Here is a 14438-nt window from a genome sequence, read left to right as displayed (position 1 = left end):
CATGGGTTTGGGAGAAACACCCCCTGGGGGAGGTGCCTGAATGTGGCTAAAAGCTGGTTTCTCTGTGGGGAGGCTGTTTTTTCTCTGGTCAGGCAATGAAGGTAGGAGACCCTTCCAGCCTCCACGACCTGAGCAATGAAGAGCAGAATATTTGAGACAGGAATCCTTCAAAGTTGATTTTCCCAGGCATCATGAAAAACAAATAGGCATCAGCAGTAGTTAAGCTCACGAGAGAAGACATCAGGCAGTGGATTTAGAGGCAAGCTGCCAGTGGTCCATTGGGCAGTGTCCTTTCCTGGAAGTGACCGCTGCCAAACATGAGCGATTCTGCACCGAGACTTGCCCTACCACGGGAGCTAAGGTCGGCCCGAGAGGACTCTTGGTTTGAGCTGTCAGTGTCTAGACTCTGTTCTTTTATCAAAGCCACGTATTCAGCTAATTCTTGATGGGCAGTAATTACCTTTTCAAAGATAGCATCATTGTTGAAAAGCAGGCCTCTGAACTGTCCTGAGTAGATCCTGAGGCTCCTGCTGAAGTCTCACATGAGTGGAGGTCATTGCTTGTAGAAGTTATGACACTGGAAAAATCAAGATTCTGAGACCTGTGGAGAAAGGTGTCTGCTGCTGCTGCTGCTGCTGCTGCTGCTGCGTCGCTTCAGTCGTGTCCGACTCTGTGCGACTCCATAGACGGCACCCCACTAGGCTCCTCTGTCCCTGGGATTCTCCAGGCAAGAATACTGGAGTGGGTTGCCATTTCCTTCTCCGATGCATGAGAGTGAAGTCGCTCAGTCATGCCCGACTCTTAGCGACCCCATGGACTGCAGCCTATGAGACTCCTCCGTCCGTGGGATTTTCCAGGCAAGAGTACTGGAGTGGGTTGCCATTGCCTTCTCCCAAGGTGTCTACTAGTACTCTCTTTGGTCAATGATTTAGGGGGGGTTTGTGCCAGCATCCTATTGCAGAATAGCTTTTAGATAGTGTGTGATGCTTTTTACTCTTTTTATTTAATCTTTTATTTTTTTTTAGAGGCAACACGGATAAAGAAGACAATACAGAAGACAAAGCAGACGGCCTCCAGAAACAAATGGTGAGTCAAATGTGAGAAATCCCTATCGAGGTATATCGGTCTTTGATTGCATTGCTGCAGTTGCATTGCATTTTCCCCAACATTTTATTGTAAAAATTGTCAACTCACAAACTGCTTTGCAGTCTTACTTTAATGAAACTTTTGCTTTTGAGATAACTGTAGATTTTAGATGGAATCAGAAGATACAGTGCAGGGTGATCCCATGTACCTTCTATCCAGTTTCCCACTACGGGGATGATCTTTTCCAGCATCAGGGTCTTTTACATCAGGGTCTTTGCATTATAAGGTAGCCAGAGTACTGGAGCTTCAGCTTCATTGTCAGTCCTTCCAGTGAATTTCCCTCTCAGGGTTACTTTAGCTATGCTCCATAATTTTTACCATTTACTGTAAGTGGTGAAATGTGTTATACTGTGTTTTCATTTTCATTCATTACAACGTATTTAAAAAATTTTTCCCCTGAGACTTTTCCTTGGGCCCATAGATGATCAGATGTGTGTTATTTAATTTCTAAGCATTTGGAGATTTTCCTGTAATCTTTCTGTTGTTTGTTTTTAGTTTAGCTCCAGCTGTACTTACGGATTTATGTGTTTCTCCTTTCAGTCTTCTGTCGGTTTCTGTCTCACGTGTTTTGCAGCTCTGTTGTCTGGTGCAAGCACAGTTAGGATATGTCTTCTTGGTGGGTTGACTCTGCTGTCAGTATAGAATGCCCCTCCTTGTCTGATAGGCTCTGAAGTATACTTTAATATCAAGATAGCTACTGCTGGTTTCCTTTGACAAATGTTTGCATGGTAGTCAGTTTTTCCATACTTTAACTTTTAACCTGCCTATTTGAAATGAGTTTTCTGTAGACAGTATTTAGTCAGGTTATATATTTTAAGGCACTCTGTTTTATAGTTGATATACAGTCAGCCGTTTACATGTAATGTTATTATTGATGCATTAAGGATTGCTAAGTCACTTCAGTCATATCCGACTCTGTGCAACCCCATAGACGGCAGCCCATCAGGCTCTGCCGTCCCTGGGATTCTCCAGGCAAGAACACTGGAGTGGGTTGCCATTTCCTTCTCCAGTGCATTAAAGTCAAGAGTGAAAGTGAAGTCACTCAGTCGTGTCCGACTCTTAGCGACTCCATGGACCGCAGCCTACCGCATTAAGGATTAAGTCTGACCTTTTATTGTTTTCTCTGTATTTGGATTCTCTAGTTTCTTTCTCCTGCTTTCCTCTGGTTTATGGGAAAATTTTTTCTGATCCTTGTTTGACTTATCTGTATTAGGTTTTTAAGCTTCTTAGTGGTTATTTTAGGTATTTTACTGCATATACATACTATATCACAGTCCACTGGTATCATTTTACCGGTTCAGGTGAAGTATGGAATCCTTACTGGAATTTATCCCTACTTCTAGTTTTTTCTCTTTATAATGGTCTTAAATATTTCTCCTACATACACTGACAATAATGATAATGTAATTTTTGCTGCAACTATGAAATATAATTGATAAAATTCAAAAGGATAAGAAATGTCTACTGTTTTCACCCATAAATCTACCTACTGTGTTCTTTCTTCTTCCAGATGTTCCAAGATTTCTTCTATTGGGAGAAATTCCGTGAGCCATTCTTTTTAGGATAGGTCTGCTGGTGATGGTTCTCTTAGTTTTCCTTCGTCTGGGGATACCTTGATATCCTCCTCACTCCTGAAGGACATTTTCACTGGACATAGGATTCTGGGTGGACAGTTTTCCTTCCTCTCTTGAAAATGCTGTGCCACCTCCTTCTGGCTTCCGTGGTTTCCGAGGAGAAATCTTCTGTCACTTGAGTTGTTTTTCAGTTAGGTCTCCCTTCTCTTTTGCTGGTTTCGAGGCTTTTCTCCTCATCTTCAGTTCTCAGAAGTTTAACTCTGGATTTTGTATACGTGGATTCTTTGAGTTTATCCTGTTTGGTGCTTTTCCAGCTTCTCAGATGTGTAGATTTGCCAGATCCGTGTCCTTTGCCAAATTTGGGAAGTTTCCGGTCGTTGTTTCTTGGAACCCTTTCTCCATCCTTCCGTAGCTCTGATGACATGCACGTCAAGTCTTTCGCTACAGTTCCACTGGTCCCTGAGGCCCTGTTTTGATTGTTTTTAATCTGTTCCTCTCTTGGGCACACTGGGTACTTTATATTTTTCCCTCTTTGAGCTTGCTGATTCTTACCTCTTTCTCCTCCCTCTGCGGTTGAGCCTATCCATTGTGTTTTTGTTGGGCTTGGTTACATCATTGTATTTTTCAAATCAAAAATTTCCCTTTAGTTCTTCTTTAAAGCTTTGTTTCTTTGCTGAGATCTTCTGGAGTGTGTTCAGAATTCCTCAGTGATGACTGCTTTAAATTCTTATGTCAGGTAATTCTTAAGATCTCTGTCATTTCAGCATTAGCATCTGTTGGCTATCTTTCTTCAGTTTAAGATCTTCCTGGTTCTTGGAATGATAAGTGATTTTTGACTGAAACCTGGACATTTGGGGTATTATATTATGAGACTTGGGATCTTATTTAAAATTTCTGTTGTGACTGACTGCCTCTGACACCTCTATCGCAGAGGAAGGGGGCGGGGGCAGGGGGAGCAGGGGCCTAGTGCACAGCATGCCTTTTGACTGCCTGGCTATAGTAGAGGTTAACGTTCCTAGTCAGCCCCGAAAGAGACCTGAGGGCAGAATGGAAGTTCAGCTCTCCGTGTGGTCTTTGCTGATACCATGGGTGGTTGAGGACCTCATTGCCGGCTGTCAGGGATGAAAATCCAAGCTCCCTACTTGACTTTTTGACACCACCCAGCAGGGGAACCGGGTGCCCTGGTACAGCATGGCGAAGGCAAATGCCTAGAGCCCCCACCAGCCTCTGCTGGTGTGGGTGTGGCAAGCCACTGTCTGCTCTTGTGTTGCTGGGCTGGAGTGTAGCACATCTCATCTCAACACTGTGTCCATTCCTAGCCTGCCCTTTTCCTTGTCCTGGGCTAGAGAAAGCAGGCTTTTTTTGTCTGCACCCTTTTGTCATTTCCAGGTAGCCAGCTTCTTTACCGCCAAATCTAAGGCATATAAGGCAAAAAAGAAAACCTAAGGAACTCACTACTATGTCATTCCATGGGTCCCAAAGTCCCTAGTTGGTCTACCTTCTCTTCACCTGTCAGCGTTTTCTTAGGTGTGTTTTATATATAGTGTCCAGGGGCTTTAGTTGTACTTATAGTGAGCAATAGGGAAATAATGCATCTTCCCAGAAGCAGAAATCTGTATCGCATGTTACAAATGAGCTTCTAGGACTTTGCATAAGCAGACCGAAGCTTTATTAGAGCCCTAGCACTATTCGACCACGTTTTCTCTGGCTTTGAGTGGAGAAACTAAATCTGTTAGGATTTTGTGGATTCTGGATACCAGAGGTTACTATAGCATTGTCCTCAACTGACTCTCTTATCCACATAATCTTTCCTCTTCTCCTGATGACCAACCCAAAACTTTAGGTTCTCTTCTTTTAGTTCTAGCTGGAAGAATGCTATCTACTTTGGTTTCCATCAGTTCTGATTCCTATAACAGTAACAAAGACATCACTTTCCCAAAGTTAAAAAAAAAATTTTTTTTTTTAATATATATTTCCGTATCTCCTCAAGATTTAAGAAGCAGGGGATTGAAGCATATCACTCTCAAGCTTCAGACTCTGGACCAGAAGGAAGCTGGCTGTGATCTTGACGATTAAAATCCAAGCTCTGCCATTCAGTTCCCTAGCTTATACTGTGACTTCCTTTTGCCTAGAACATGGGATGTGTTTTCCCACGGTGGTGTTAGGTCACTGCGTCACGTCCGCCTCTCCTGAGACCCCACCAGTCTTCTCTGTCCATGGGATTGTTGAGGCAAGAGTAGCGAGTGGGTTGCCATTTTCTCCTCCAGGAGATTTTCCTGACCCAGGGATGGAACTCATGTCTCCCGAAAGTCTCCTGCATTTTAGGCGGCAACTCAAGTATCAAAGAGATGAAAATAGTACCTTAAATTCTTCTGACTAGTACTCTCTCCAAAGTACTATTCCCCCTTGTATCAGTTGATCCTCACCTCAGCTGTGTAACGTAAGAGCTTCAGGTGTTAACTGCCCTCATTTGAAAGCTGAGGAGATTCACGGCTCCGCTCCCCCTGCCGCCAGGAACGTAAAGGACTTTGCCAGAGTCTCACAGATAGAAGAGGTCAGGCTAGATAACTACATTAGACAGACTAGACAGGAGAATTCAGACTAGATGTTATGGCTTTTTTTTTTTTCCTGATCAAGTATTATTTTCATATTCAAAAGAGTTGTTGTTGTTGCTCGGTCATGTCCGACTCTCTGTGACCCCATGGACTGCAGCAACTCCAGGTTTCCCTGTTTTTCACTGTCTCCCCAAGTTTACTCAAACTCATGTCCATTGAGTCGGTGATACCATCCAACCATCTCATCCCCTGTCATCCCCTTCTCCTCCTGCCCTCAGTCTTTCCCAGCATCAGGGTCTTTTCCAGTGAGTCAGCCCTTTGCATCAGGTGGCCAAAGTATTGGAGCATCAGCTTCAGCAACAGTTCTTCCAGTTGATTCAGGGTTGATTTTTATTCTAGCTGCAGGTACGCACCCCTTCTCCTAGCAACAGCCAGTGTGAAGAGGCAGACCAGGTGCCAGGCCCAGCTCTGAAGGCCACTCACAGTAAAGTTCATGTGTCTGATTCCTGGGCCTTGTCCTCAGTCTGCAGTGCTCCCTACAGCAGGTGCTCTTTGTAAAAGGAGGGTGATGTTATGTGCCAAGTGACCTAGAAAAAAACTTCTGCAGGGAAACTTACTGCCTAACATGGTCAGATCCTACTGTAAGAAAAGTTCAGTGAGGATCTGAACAATGACTCTATTCTTAGGAGTTGAGAGTTTGAGGAGGTCTCTGAACTCAAATAGTGATGTTTGACTGTAGCTGGAGTACTTCCAGGCTTACCAAGCACGTTTCCCTTTCAGTTGGGTGTTACTCTTATCCCCATTCTAGACTGGGGGAAGATCAAATAGTTTTAATGAGCTGCAAGAAAAGTCAGGCTAGCCAAGAGCAATGTCTCTCTGCTCACGTCTTTTTCTAAATCCTGCAGTCTTTCCGTTGTAAAACCCTTGAATTTTCTGTTAATGACATTTGATGTGTATCTACTTTGTACATGAAATTTATGAAGATCATAGGATGCTTGATTTTTCCACAGATGAAAACTGCTGTGGGATCTTTTAAACTCCTTTTCTGCATCATGTTACCTCTACAAAGAGAGCTCCTATGTTCTCTTCCTTGTAAACTCTTGTGTCCTTCGATCTGAAACTCAAAAGTTACCTCTTAGATGTCTTCCTCCTGCCTGATTTGGGTCTGGCAGAGTTGATGACTCTCTCTGATTTTCCCACTGTGTTTAAGAGCACTTTCACACTGCATGTTGTTTTTGCTTAGTCGCTAAGTCGTGTCCAACTCTGTGATCCTGTGGACCATAGCCCACCAGGCTCCTCTGTCCATAGGATTTCTCAGGCAGGAATCAAGATTGCCGGGAGAAATATCAATAACCTCAGATATGCAGGTGACACCACCCTTATGGCAGAAAGTGAAGAGGAACTCAAAAGCCTCTTGATGAAAGTGAAAGAGCAGAGTGAAAAAGTTGGCTTAAAGTTCAACATTCAGAAAATGAAGATCATGGCATCTGGTCCCATCACTTCATGGCACATAGATGGGGAAACAGTGGAAACAGTGTCAGACTTTATTTTGGGGGGCTCCAAAATCACTACAGATGGTGACTGCAGCCATGAAATTAAAAGACGCTTACTCCTTGGAAGAAAAGTTATGACCAACCTAGATGCCATATTCAAAAGCAGAGACATTACTTTGCTGACTAAGGACCGTCTAGTCAAGGCTATGGTTTTTCCAGTGGTCATGTGTGGATGTGAGAGTTGGACTGTGAAGAAAGCTGAGCGCCAAAGAATTGATGCTTTTGAACTGTGGTGTTGGAGAAGACTCTTGAGAGTCCCTTGGACTGCAAGGAGATCCAACCAATCCATTCTGAAGGAGATCAGCCCTGGGATTTCTTTGGAAGGAATGATGCTAAAGCTGAAACTCCAGTACTTTGGCCACGTCATGCGAAGAGTTGACTCATTGGAAAAGACTCTGATGCTGGGAGGGATTGGGGGCAGGAGGAGAAGGGGACGACAGAGGATGGGATGGCTGGATGGCATCACTGACTCCATGGACGTGGAGTCTGAGTGAACTCCAGGAATTGGAGATGGACAGGGAGGCCTGGCGTGCTGCGATTCATGGGGTCGCAAAGAGTCAGACACGACTGAGCGACTGAACTGAACTGATTCTGCAGTTTCTGTCTAAAAAGGGTCATTTAAGTCATTTTGAATGAATGAAAAACACATGAAGTACTCAGTATGATATCCTACCCACTTATTTACCTGGGTCTCCATAGACTTTAGTTGTTATTACTATTATTTTCCACTGTGTCATGAAGCTGTCCTTAGAGGACACATTGTAGTTGAATGAAAGACATACTGGATGGTTCCCCAGCAGTTGGGTCCATGTGTGGGTTGCTCCTCAGTCCCAGCTGCCATGTGTCAGGCATTTGCCTTGTGCCAGCATTTAGTTAAACAGTTCACATCATCAACTTAACCTGTGTCCCACAATCTCCCTATAAAGTGCTATCATCTCTATTTTTCAAATGAAGAAATGAGCTTGACCACAATCAGCCCATAAAGTACTATCGCCTCCATTTTGCAAACAAAGAAATAAGCTTGAGCGAGCTCGAAACAGCTTGCCAAAGGTCAGAGAGCGGTAGACAATCAGACTCCAAACACAGGCAGGCTCAGGATGGAGAAACTGCAGGTTGGAACCAATCCATTGCCTGCCCTTTGACGGTCTTATGGGGACCCTGTACTCTGAAATAATGGATTCACACTTCTTCCGAGATGAATATTTCTTTCAGGTTGATTCACAGAGGCAGAAACCAGGAAATGTTTAGCCTCAGACTTCGGAAGCAGGACTTCCCGTGTGCTTCCCGCAATCCTGGTAATAAACTGATGATGTTGAATGTTATGGCGTCTTTTTCACTTTGGCTGCTGCTCATCCAAATCTCCTTTCTGTCATTGCCAGAAAGGGGACCTACCATCAGGAGAGGGAAGGAGACAGAGAGGCACTTACCAATCCCAGAAGCTTTCCTGACTTGAGAGGGTTTGCCTGAGGCCAAGAAAGCATTAGGGAGACTGGAAAGGAAGCCTGCGTGTCATGCGTCTTCCACCTGCCACCTGGAGCTACCTGTGTGGATTCGGGGTGTGGTGGGGCTCACACCAGCCACCTGTGTGGCATAAGGAACACCCACTAGAACCCGGCTAGAACATTTCTCAGTCTAGAAGTGTCTATAACTACAGCTTTCAGGATTCAAAGGGTCTTCATAGATACTGTCAGTTCAGTTCAGTTCAGTTCAGTTCAGTCAGTCATGTCCGACTCTTTGCGACCCCATGAACCACAGCACATCAGGCCTCCCTGTCCATTACCAACTCCCAGAGTCCACCCAAACCCATGTCCATTGAGCCGGTGATGCCATCCAACCATCTCATCCTCTGTCATCCCCTTCTCCTCCTGCCCTCAATCTTTGCCAGCATCAGGGTCTTTTCAAATGAGTCAGCTCTTCACATTAGGTGCCCAAAGTATTGGCGTTTCAGCTTCAACATCAGTCCCTCCAGTGAACACTCAGGACTGATCTCCTTTAGGATGGACTGGTTGGATCTCCTTGCAGTCCAAGGGACCCACAAGAGTGTTCTCCAACACCACAGTTCAAAAGCATCAATTCTTCGGTGCTCAGCCTTCTTTATAGTCCAACTCTCACATCCATACATGACCACTGGAAAAACCATAGCCTTGACTAGACGGACCTTTGTTGGCAAAGTAATGTCTCTGCTTTTTAATATGCTGTCTAGGTTGGTCATAACTTTCCTTCCAAGGAGTAAGCGTCTTTTAATTTCATGGCTGCAGTCACCATCTGCAGTGATTTTGGAACCCAGAAAAATAAAGTCAGCCCCTGTGTCCACTGTTTCCCCATCTATTTGCCATGAAGTGATGGGACTGGATGCCATGATCTTAGTTTTCTGAATGTTGAGCTTTAAGCCAACTTTTTAACTCTTCTCTTTCGCTTTAAGAGGCTTTTTAGTTCTTCTTCACTTTCTGCCATAAGGGTGGTGTCATCTGCATATCTGAGGTTATTGATATTTCTCCCAGCAATCTCGATTCCAGCTTGTGCTTCCTCCAGCCCAGCGTTTCTCATGATGTACTCTGCATATAAGTTAAATAAGCAGGGTGACAATATACAGCCTTGACGTACTCCTTTTCCTATTTGGAACCAGTCTGTTGTTCCATGTCCAGTTCTAACTGTTGCTTCCTGATCTGCATACAGGTTTCTCAGGAGGCAGGTCAGGTGGTCTGGTATTCTCATCTCTTCCAGAATTTTCCACAGTTTATTGTGATCCACACAGTCAAAGGCTTTGGCATAGTCAATAAAGCAGAAATAGATGTCTTTCTGGAACTCTCTTGCTTTTTCAATGACCCAGTGGATGCTGGCAGTTTGATCTCTGGTTCCTCTGCCTTTTCTAAAACCAGCTAGAACATCAGGAAGTTCACAGTTCACATATTGCTGAAGCCTGGCTTGGAGAATTTGAGCATAGCATTACTAGCGTGTGAGATGACTGCAGTTGTGCGGTAGTTTGAGCATTCTTTGGCATTGCCTTTCTTTGGGATTGGAATGAAAACTGACCTTTTCCAGTCCTGTGGCCACTGCTGAGTTTTCTAAATTGGCTGGCATATTGAGTGCAGCACTTTCACAGCGTCATCTTTCAGGATTTGAAATAGCTCAACTGGAATTCCATCTCCTCCTCTAGCTTTCGAAGTAATGCTTCCTAAGGCCCACTTGACTTCACATTCCAGGATGTCTGGCTCTAGGTGAGTGATCACACCATCATGATTATCTGGGTCGTGAAGATCTTTTTTGTACAGTTCTGTGTATTCTTGCCACCTCTTCTTAGTATCTTCTGCTTCTGTTAGGTCCCTACCATTTCTGTCCTTTATTGAGCCCATCTTTGCATGAAATGTTCCCTTGGTATCTCTAATCATCTTGAAGAGATCTCTAGTCTTCCCCATTTTGTTTTCCTCTATTTTTTTGCATTGATCGCTAAGGAAGGCTTTCTTACCTCTCCTTGCATAGATACTGTGAGGATACTCAAAAATGTTCTCAGTGGCAGCAAAGGATGTAAGGCATGGCTGATTGGGTTTTGCTTATAACTACCTAAACATGGGAGAGGCTGTGATGGTGCATTTAAGTGACACTTCAGAATGGTGCAGTCGATCAGTGTGAGGCTTCCTCCCTTCACTGATGTCATATGGCCAAAGGAGAGCAATTAAACTAGTGTTCTTCAGCCCTAAATATGTTTCACTCTCTGAGTCACATTTTCAGATGGGACTCTTTTTTGGACAGCTCAGTGGTTGCAGTGTAGGCCCCTCGCAGACTCCTGTGCTCAAAATCCATCTCTGCCCTTTGGTATCTGTGTGGCCTTGGCAACTTACAGAACTTCCTGGAACTTGTTTTCTGCATCTGTAAAATGAGGATACTAATACTTTCTACCTGGGGAAGCAGTTCTGATGACTAAAGGAGAGAAGCCACGTAAAGGGTTGTGCCCAGTGACATGTGGTTCTCGTTACGTCAGCAGTTACCACTGTGCCTGCTCCTCTGCTTCTCAAGGTTTTCTCTGTCAGGTCCTTCCACGGTATTAAGGGCCCAGGAGAGAGGTTTGGCTTTTAAGTATCACCAGTTGTCGGTATCTGTCCATCCCTCCTGACACGAGATTACGGCTCTCCTGGGCTGTGGGTCCCAGTTTTCTGTAAAGGACCAGACAGTAAATATCTTAGGCCTGGGGCCCAGACGAGTCTTCGTCACATCTTCTCCTTTGCCTCTTTCTTCTCCTTTTCCTCCTTCCCCCTCCCTTCCTCCTCCTCCAATGTAAACCCCGTTCTTAGCTCAAGGGCCACACAAAAACCATCAACAGGCTGTGGATTACTAAACCTTCTTCTGATCTGGCCCTGTGCTCCCTCATGGCCGCAGTCATGAATCTTGGGGTGATTCTCACCTATCAGTCAGGTCTTAAGATGCTCGTCAGAAGCACAGTACGTTAGGTGGGAAAAAATGGGTGAACTACGTAAAGGAGATTAAGAGGCGCAAACTTGCGTTTATAAAATTATAAGTCACAGGGGTGTGACTAGGAGGAACCTACCGCATGGGGATCGTGGTCAGGAATATTGGAATAACTGTGTGGTGACAGATACACCCACGGTCGGGATCATTTCATAACATACGAAGATATCAAATCACTGTGTCGTACACCTGAATAATACTGTTAAGTCCACTTTACTTCGGTAAAAAAAATAAATTTTCGTGTTAAAAACTGAGGCTAGTTGAAGACTAGTGCTATCTCTTTGCCCTTCCCCAAACTCCCACGTGCCTTGTGTATGAGGAGCCTTTGAAGTTCATTTCCTGAGACCAAGCACGCCTTTGGAGAGGAATCCATTAGAGCCAGCTTGACATGTACTCTGACTTGGATAAGCTCCGTGCCTGTGATATCACTTGAGCTTCTGAGCCTCAGCTCGTGATTTTAATTTTAAATTGCTGGAGTTCTGTGCCATCAGGTCTCCCGTCTGGAGCAGTCTTGTTTTATGAAAATAGTGTCACTTGCTGTGAAGTACATGCAGCATAATGAACGCGAGTGTGACACTTTCCCGCAGCAAAAATCCAACGACACAGGCACACGCTTTACGAAGTGACAGTCTTAGGCTGCAGGCGACGACGGTAAAGCAGATATTTAAGCTCACAATTGAAGTAGTGCGTGTAAAATGTACTTGCCAGGGGGAGCATGCCAGTTCGTCATTCTTCAAGCTCATTCTCTCTACAGGCAGAATCATTCCACACAGTTCCGGGGGGAAACAATGCTTATTTTAAATAAACTGCTTTCTGGCTCTTTGAAGACTGTGCAGATCTTAAGCTTTATTCATCAGGGACCATCGTGATCTTTGAGATGTTCCTGGGCAGGAGATGTTGCCTGTACATCTTTACTCCTTCTATACAGGGACTGGGTGTCTGAGCCGCAGTTTTGCTGATGACTCGACTTCATTTATCCCTAGGAGAGTTCCAATGATGGAGGTGATGGCCTTTTTGCTGAAAAGAAGGATGATACCCGGGCAGGTGAGACTGTGTCCTTCTGAAGGCAAAGAGAAATAAGATCTCCGTTTGCAGTTATCCTGGAGTTCATGCGTAATTTTTTTTTAATGCTGTTTTTTTAAGGAGGCTGTTTTTAAAAGCCAATAAAGTTGACCTTCACCAAACTCTGCTGGAGTCACACATGGAGCTTTAATGTGACTCTGGCCAGCTTCCTCTGCCTGGCAGTGAAATGAACGTCAGGATGGATTCTGAGGATGAAAAGGAATCGTGGTTTCATTGATTTTTCTTTCTTTTTTTTTTTTTTTTCTCTTTTGAGAAAAGTTAGAAGTATTTGGTTTGTCCTTTTGATTATTTTTCTGAATCCAGACTTAATTGGAGGCTTTGGTGCTTAGAAAGCCCAGCCACACAGAAACCCGTAGTTCTAGAGATGGCCTCAGTGGGTCCACCTACTCCAATACCTTAGAGCAAGGCCCTCGAGTCCATTCTGCCCCTACAGACAGGCACACTTGTATCTGAGAGAGAACAGAGCCCACCATACCCAAAGCTGTTTCTGAAGCACTATTGCAGCCCTTCCAGCTGTGCCTGGCTCCCAAGCTGTTAGATATCAGCTACTTCTACTAAGTTACAAAGTCTGCTTTAGTTTTCTCTAAACAAAGGGGAAGAGCCACCACCAAAAACCCCAGTCACCATAGTCTTAGTTCTGTCTGTAAATACTAATATCCTTACTGATGTTTGAAGCCCAGGATGGCTCCGACCCAGACAAATCACCCTGGCCGGTTTCGTCCGCACTCACTGCTCGTCTCCGACGCCTGGTCACCGTTTACCAGCGCTGTAACCGCAAGGAGCTCTGCCGGCCTGAGGTCCTGGGACTAGGAAACCAGGGCTACTGGGTCCAGGAAGAGATGTTCCGGAGGTCCTCAGAGATGGAGCTCATCAACAAAGAAGCCCAAAAGAGGTAAAAGCCAGCAGTCAAGAGCGCATGCTGAGCTGCCCACTGGGTAAAGGTGACCAGGGAAACACTGACAGCTGGAGGGCAAGTGTGTCTGATGTTCTCGTGTGGAGTTAAGCTAACTCTAGAGTCTGTTAAATCCAGCCTCAGTGGTGGTGTCATGCTGGCCCAGGAGTCCAGTGAGATCTAGGACAGCCTCTCTTCACAATTCCCAGACTTACGTGAATAGGACCCCAGTCTCTGGGGATGTGATTTAAACATATCCATCAGGTCATATTCTCTTATCAGAAAAATGAATAGCGTGCACTGAAGTGGTCTTATTGTAGCCAGCAGTCCTTATCAAGCCTGTGAAAGCAATGACTACCATAAAATGCCAGCCCAGAAGGAAGGAAGGAAGGAGGTACTTGCCCATCTGAGAATTAAGCTAAAAACGGCAGCCGGAGGTCAGCACAGACTGGGGATGAGGCCACGAGAATGGATGAGTGAAGCTCACATTCTTTGAGTCAGTTCAGTCCAGTCGCTCAGTTGTGTCTGACCCTTTGAGACTCCATGGACTGCAGCATGCCAGGCTTCCCTGTCCATCTCCCCCTCCTGGAGCTTGCTCAAACTCTTGTCCATTGAGTCAGTGATGCCATCCAACCACCTCATCCTCTGTTGTCTGTCTCTTCCCCTGCCTTCCATCTTTCCCAGCATCAGTCTTTCCTAACGAGTTGGCTCTTCGCATCACGTGGACAACGTATTAGAGTTTCAGCTTCAGCATAAGTCCTTCCAATGAATATTCAGGACTGATTTCCTTTAGGATGGGGTCTTTGTATCTCCATCCTTTTACTGTAACGTCCAGTGAATCGAAATACCACATAGTGAGTTCAATTACGTCTCTATACTCCTGGCTTTACGAAATTTTGTAATTCAGGGAGAAGAGGTCTCTCATCTGGCCCCAAAGAGAGAACCAGAGCTGCCGCCTCCCTTATTCTCACTCCTCTACTGACCCCTCACCCCACTCCTAGCTTGAGTCCCTCTGGGGGCAGCAAGTACCATGCCCAAGAGCTCCTGGTAAAGACTGGTGGGAAATAATCCATTTCCCTTAAGTCATTATTTTAGTCCTGCAGGGTATAAAATCTAGAGAGCCTTTGTGTCCTAGAAAAGATCACCCATCTACTTACATTAAGACCAGGAA

At 45.0% G+C, this 14438-nt stretch overlaps 1 protein-coding gene across 9 annotated transcripts in view; it reads left to right on the top strand.

Moving 5' to 3' along the window:
- CHD6 (chromodomain helicase DNA binding protein 6) overlaps positions 1-14438 on the top strand; it is a 203739-nt gene that overhangs the window by 168966 nt on the left and 20335 nt on the right. For all 9 annotated transcript variants that reach the window (XM_060397044.1, XM_060397041.1, XM_027977203.2 and 6 more), the window contains 3 exons: positions 1026-1086; positions 12276-12336; positions 13051-13267. In XM_060397044.1, coding sequence (XP_060253027.1) covers positions 1026-1086; positions 12276-12336; positions 13051-13267 — 339 coding nt within the window. The remainder of the gene's footprint in view (positions 1-1025; positions 1087-12275; positions 12337-13050; positions 13268-14438) is intronic.

Source organism: Ovis aries, chromosome 13, assembly GCF_016772045.2.
Source record: "Ovis aries strain OAR_USU_Benz2616 breed Rambouillet chromosome 13, ARS-UI_Ramb_v3.0, whole genome shotgun sequence".
Classification (NCBI taxonomy): domain Eukaryota; kingdom Metazoa; phylum Chordata; class Mammalia; order Artiodactyla; family Bovidae; genus Ovis; species Ovis aries.
The sequence above is the reverse complement of the archived record's forward strand: the minus strand, read 5'-3'. Positions and strand labels throughout refer to the sequence as shown.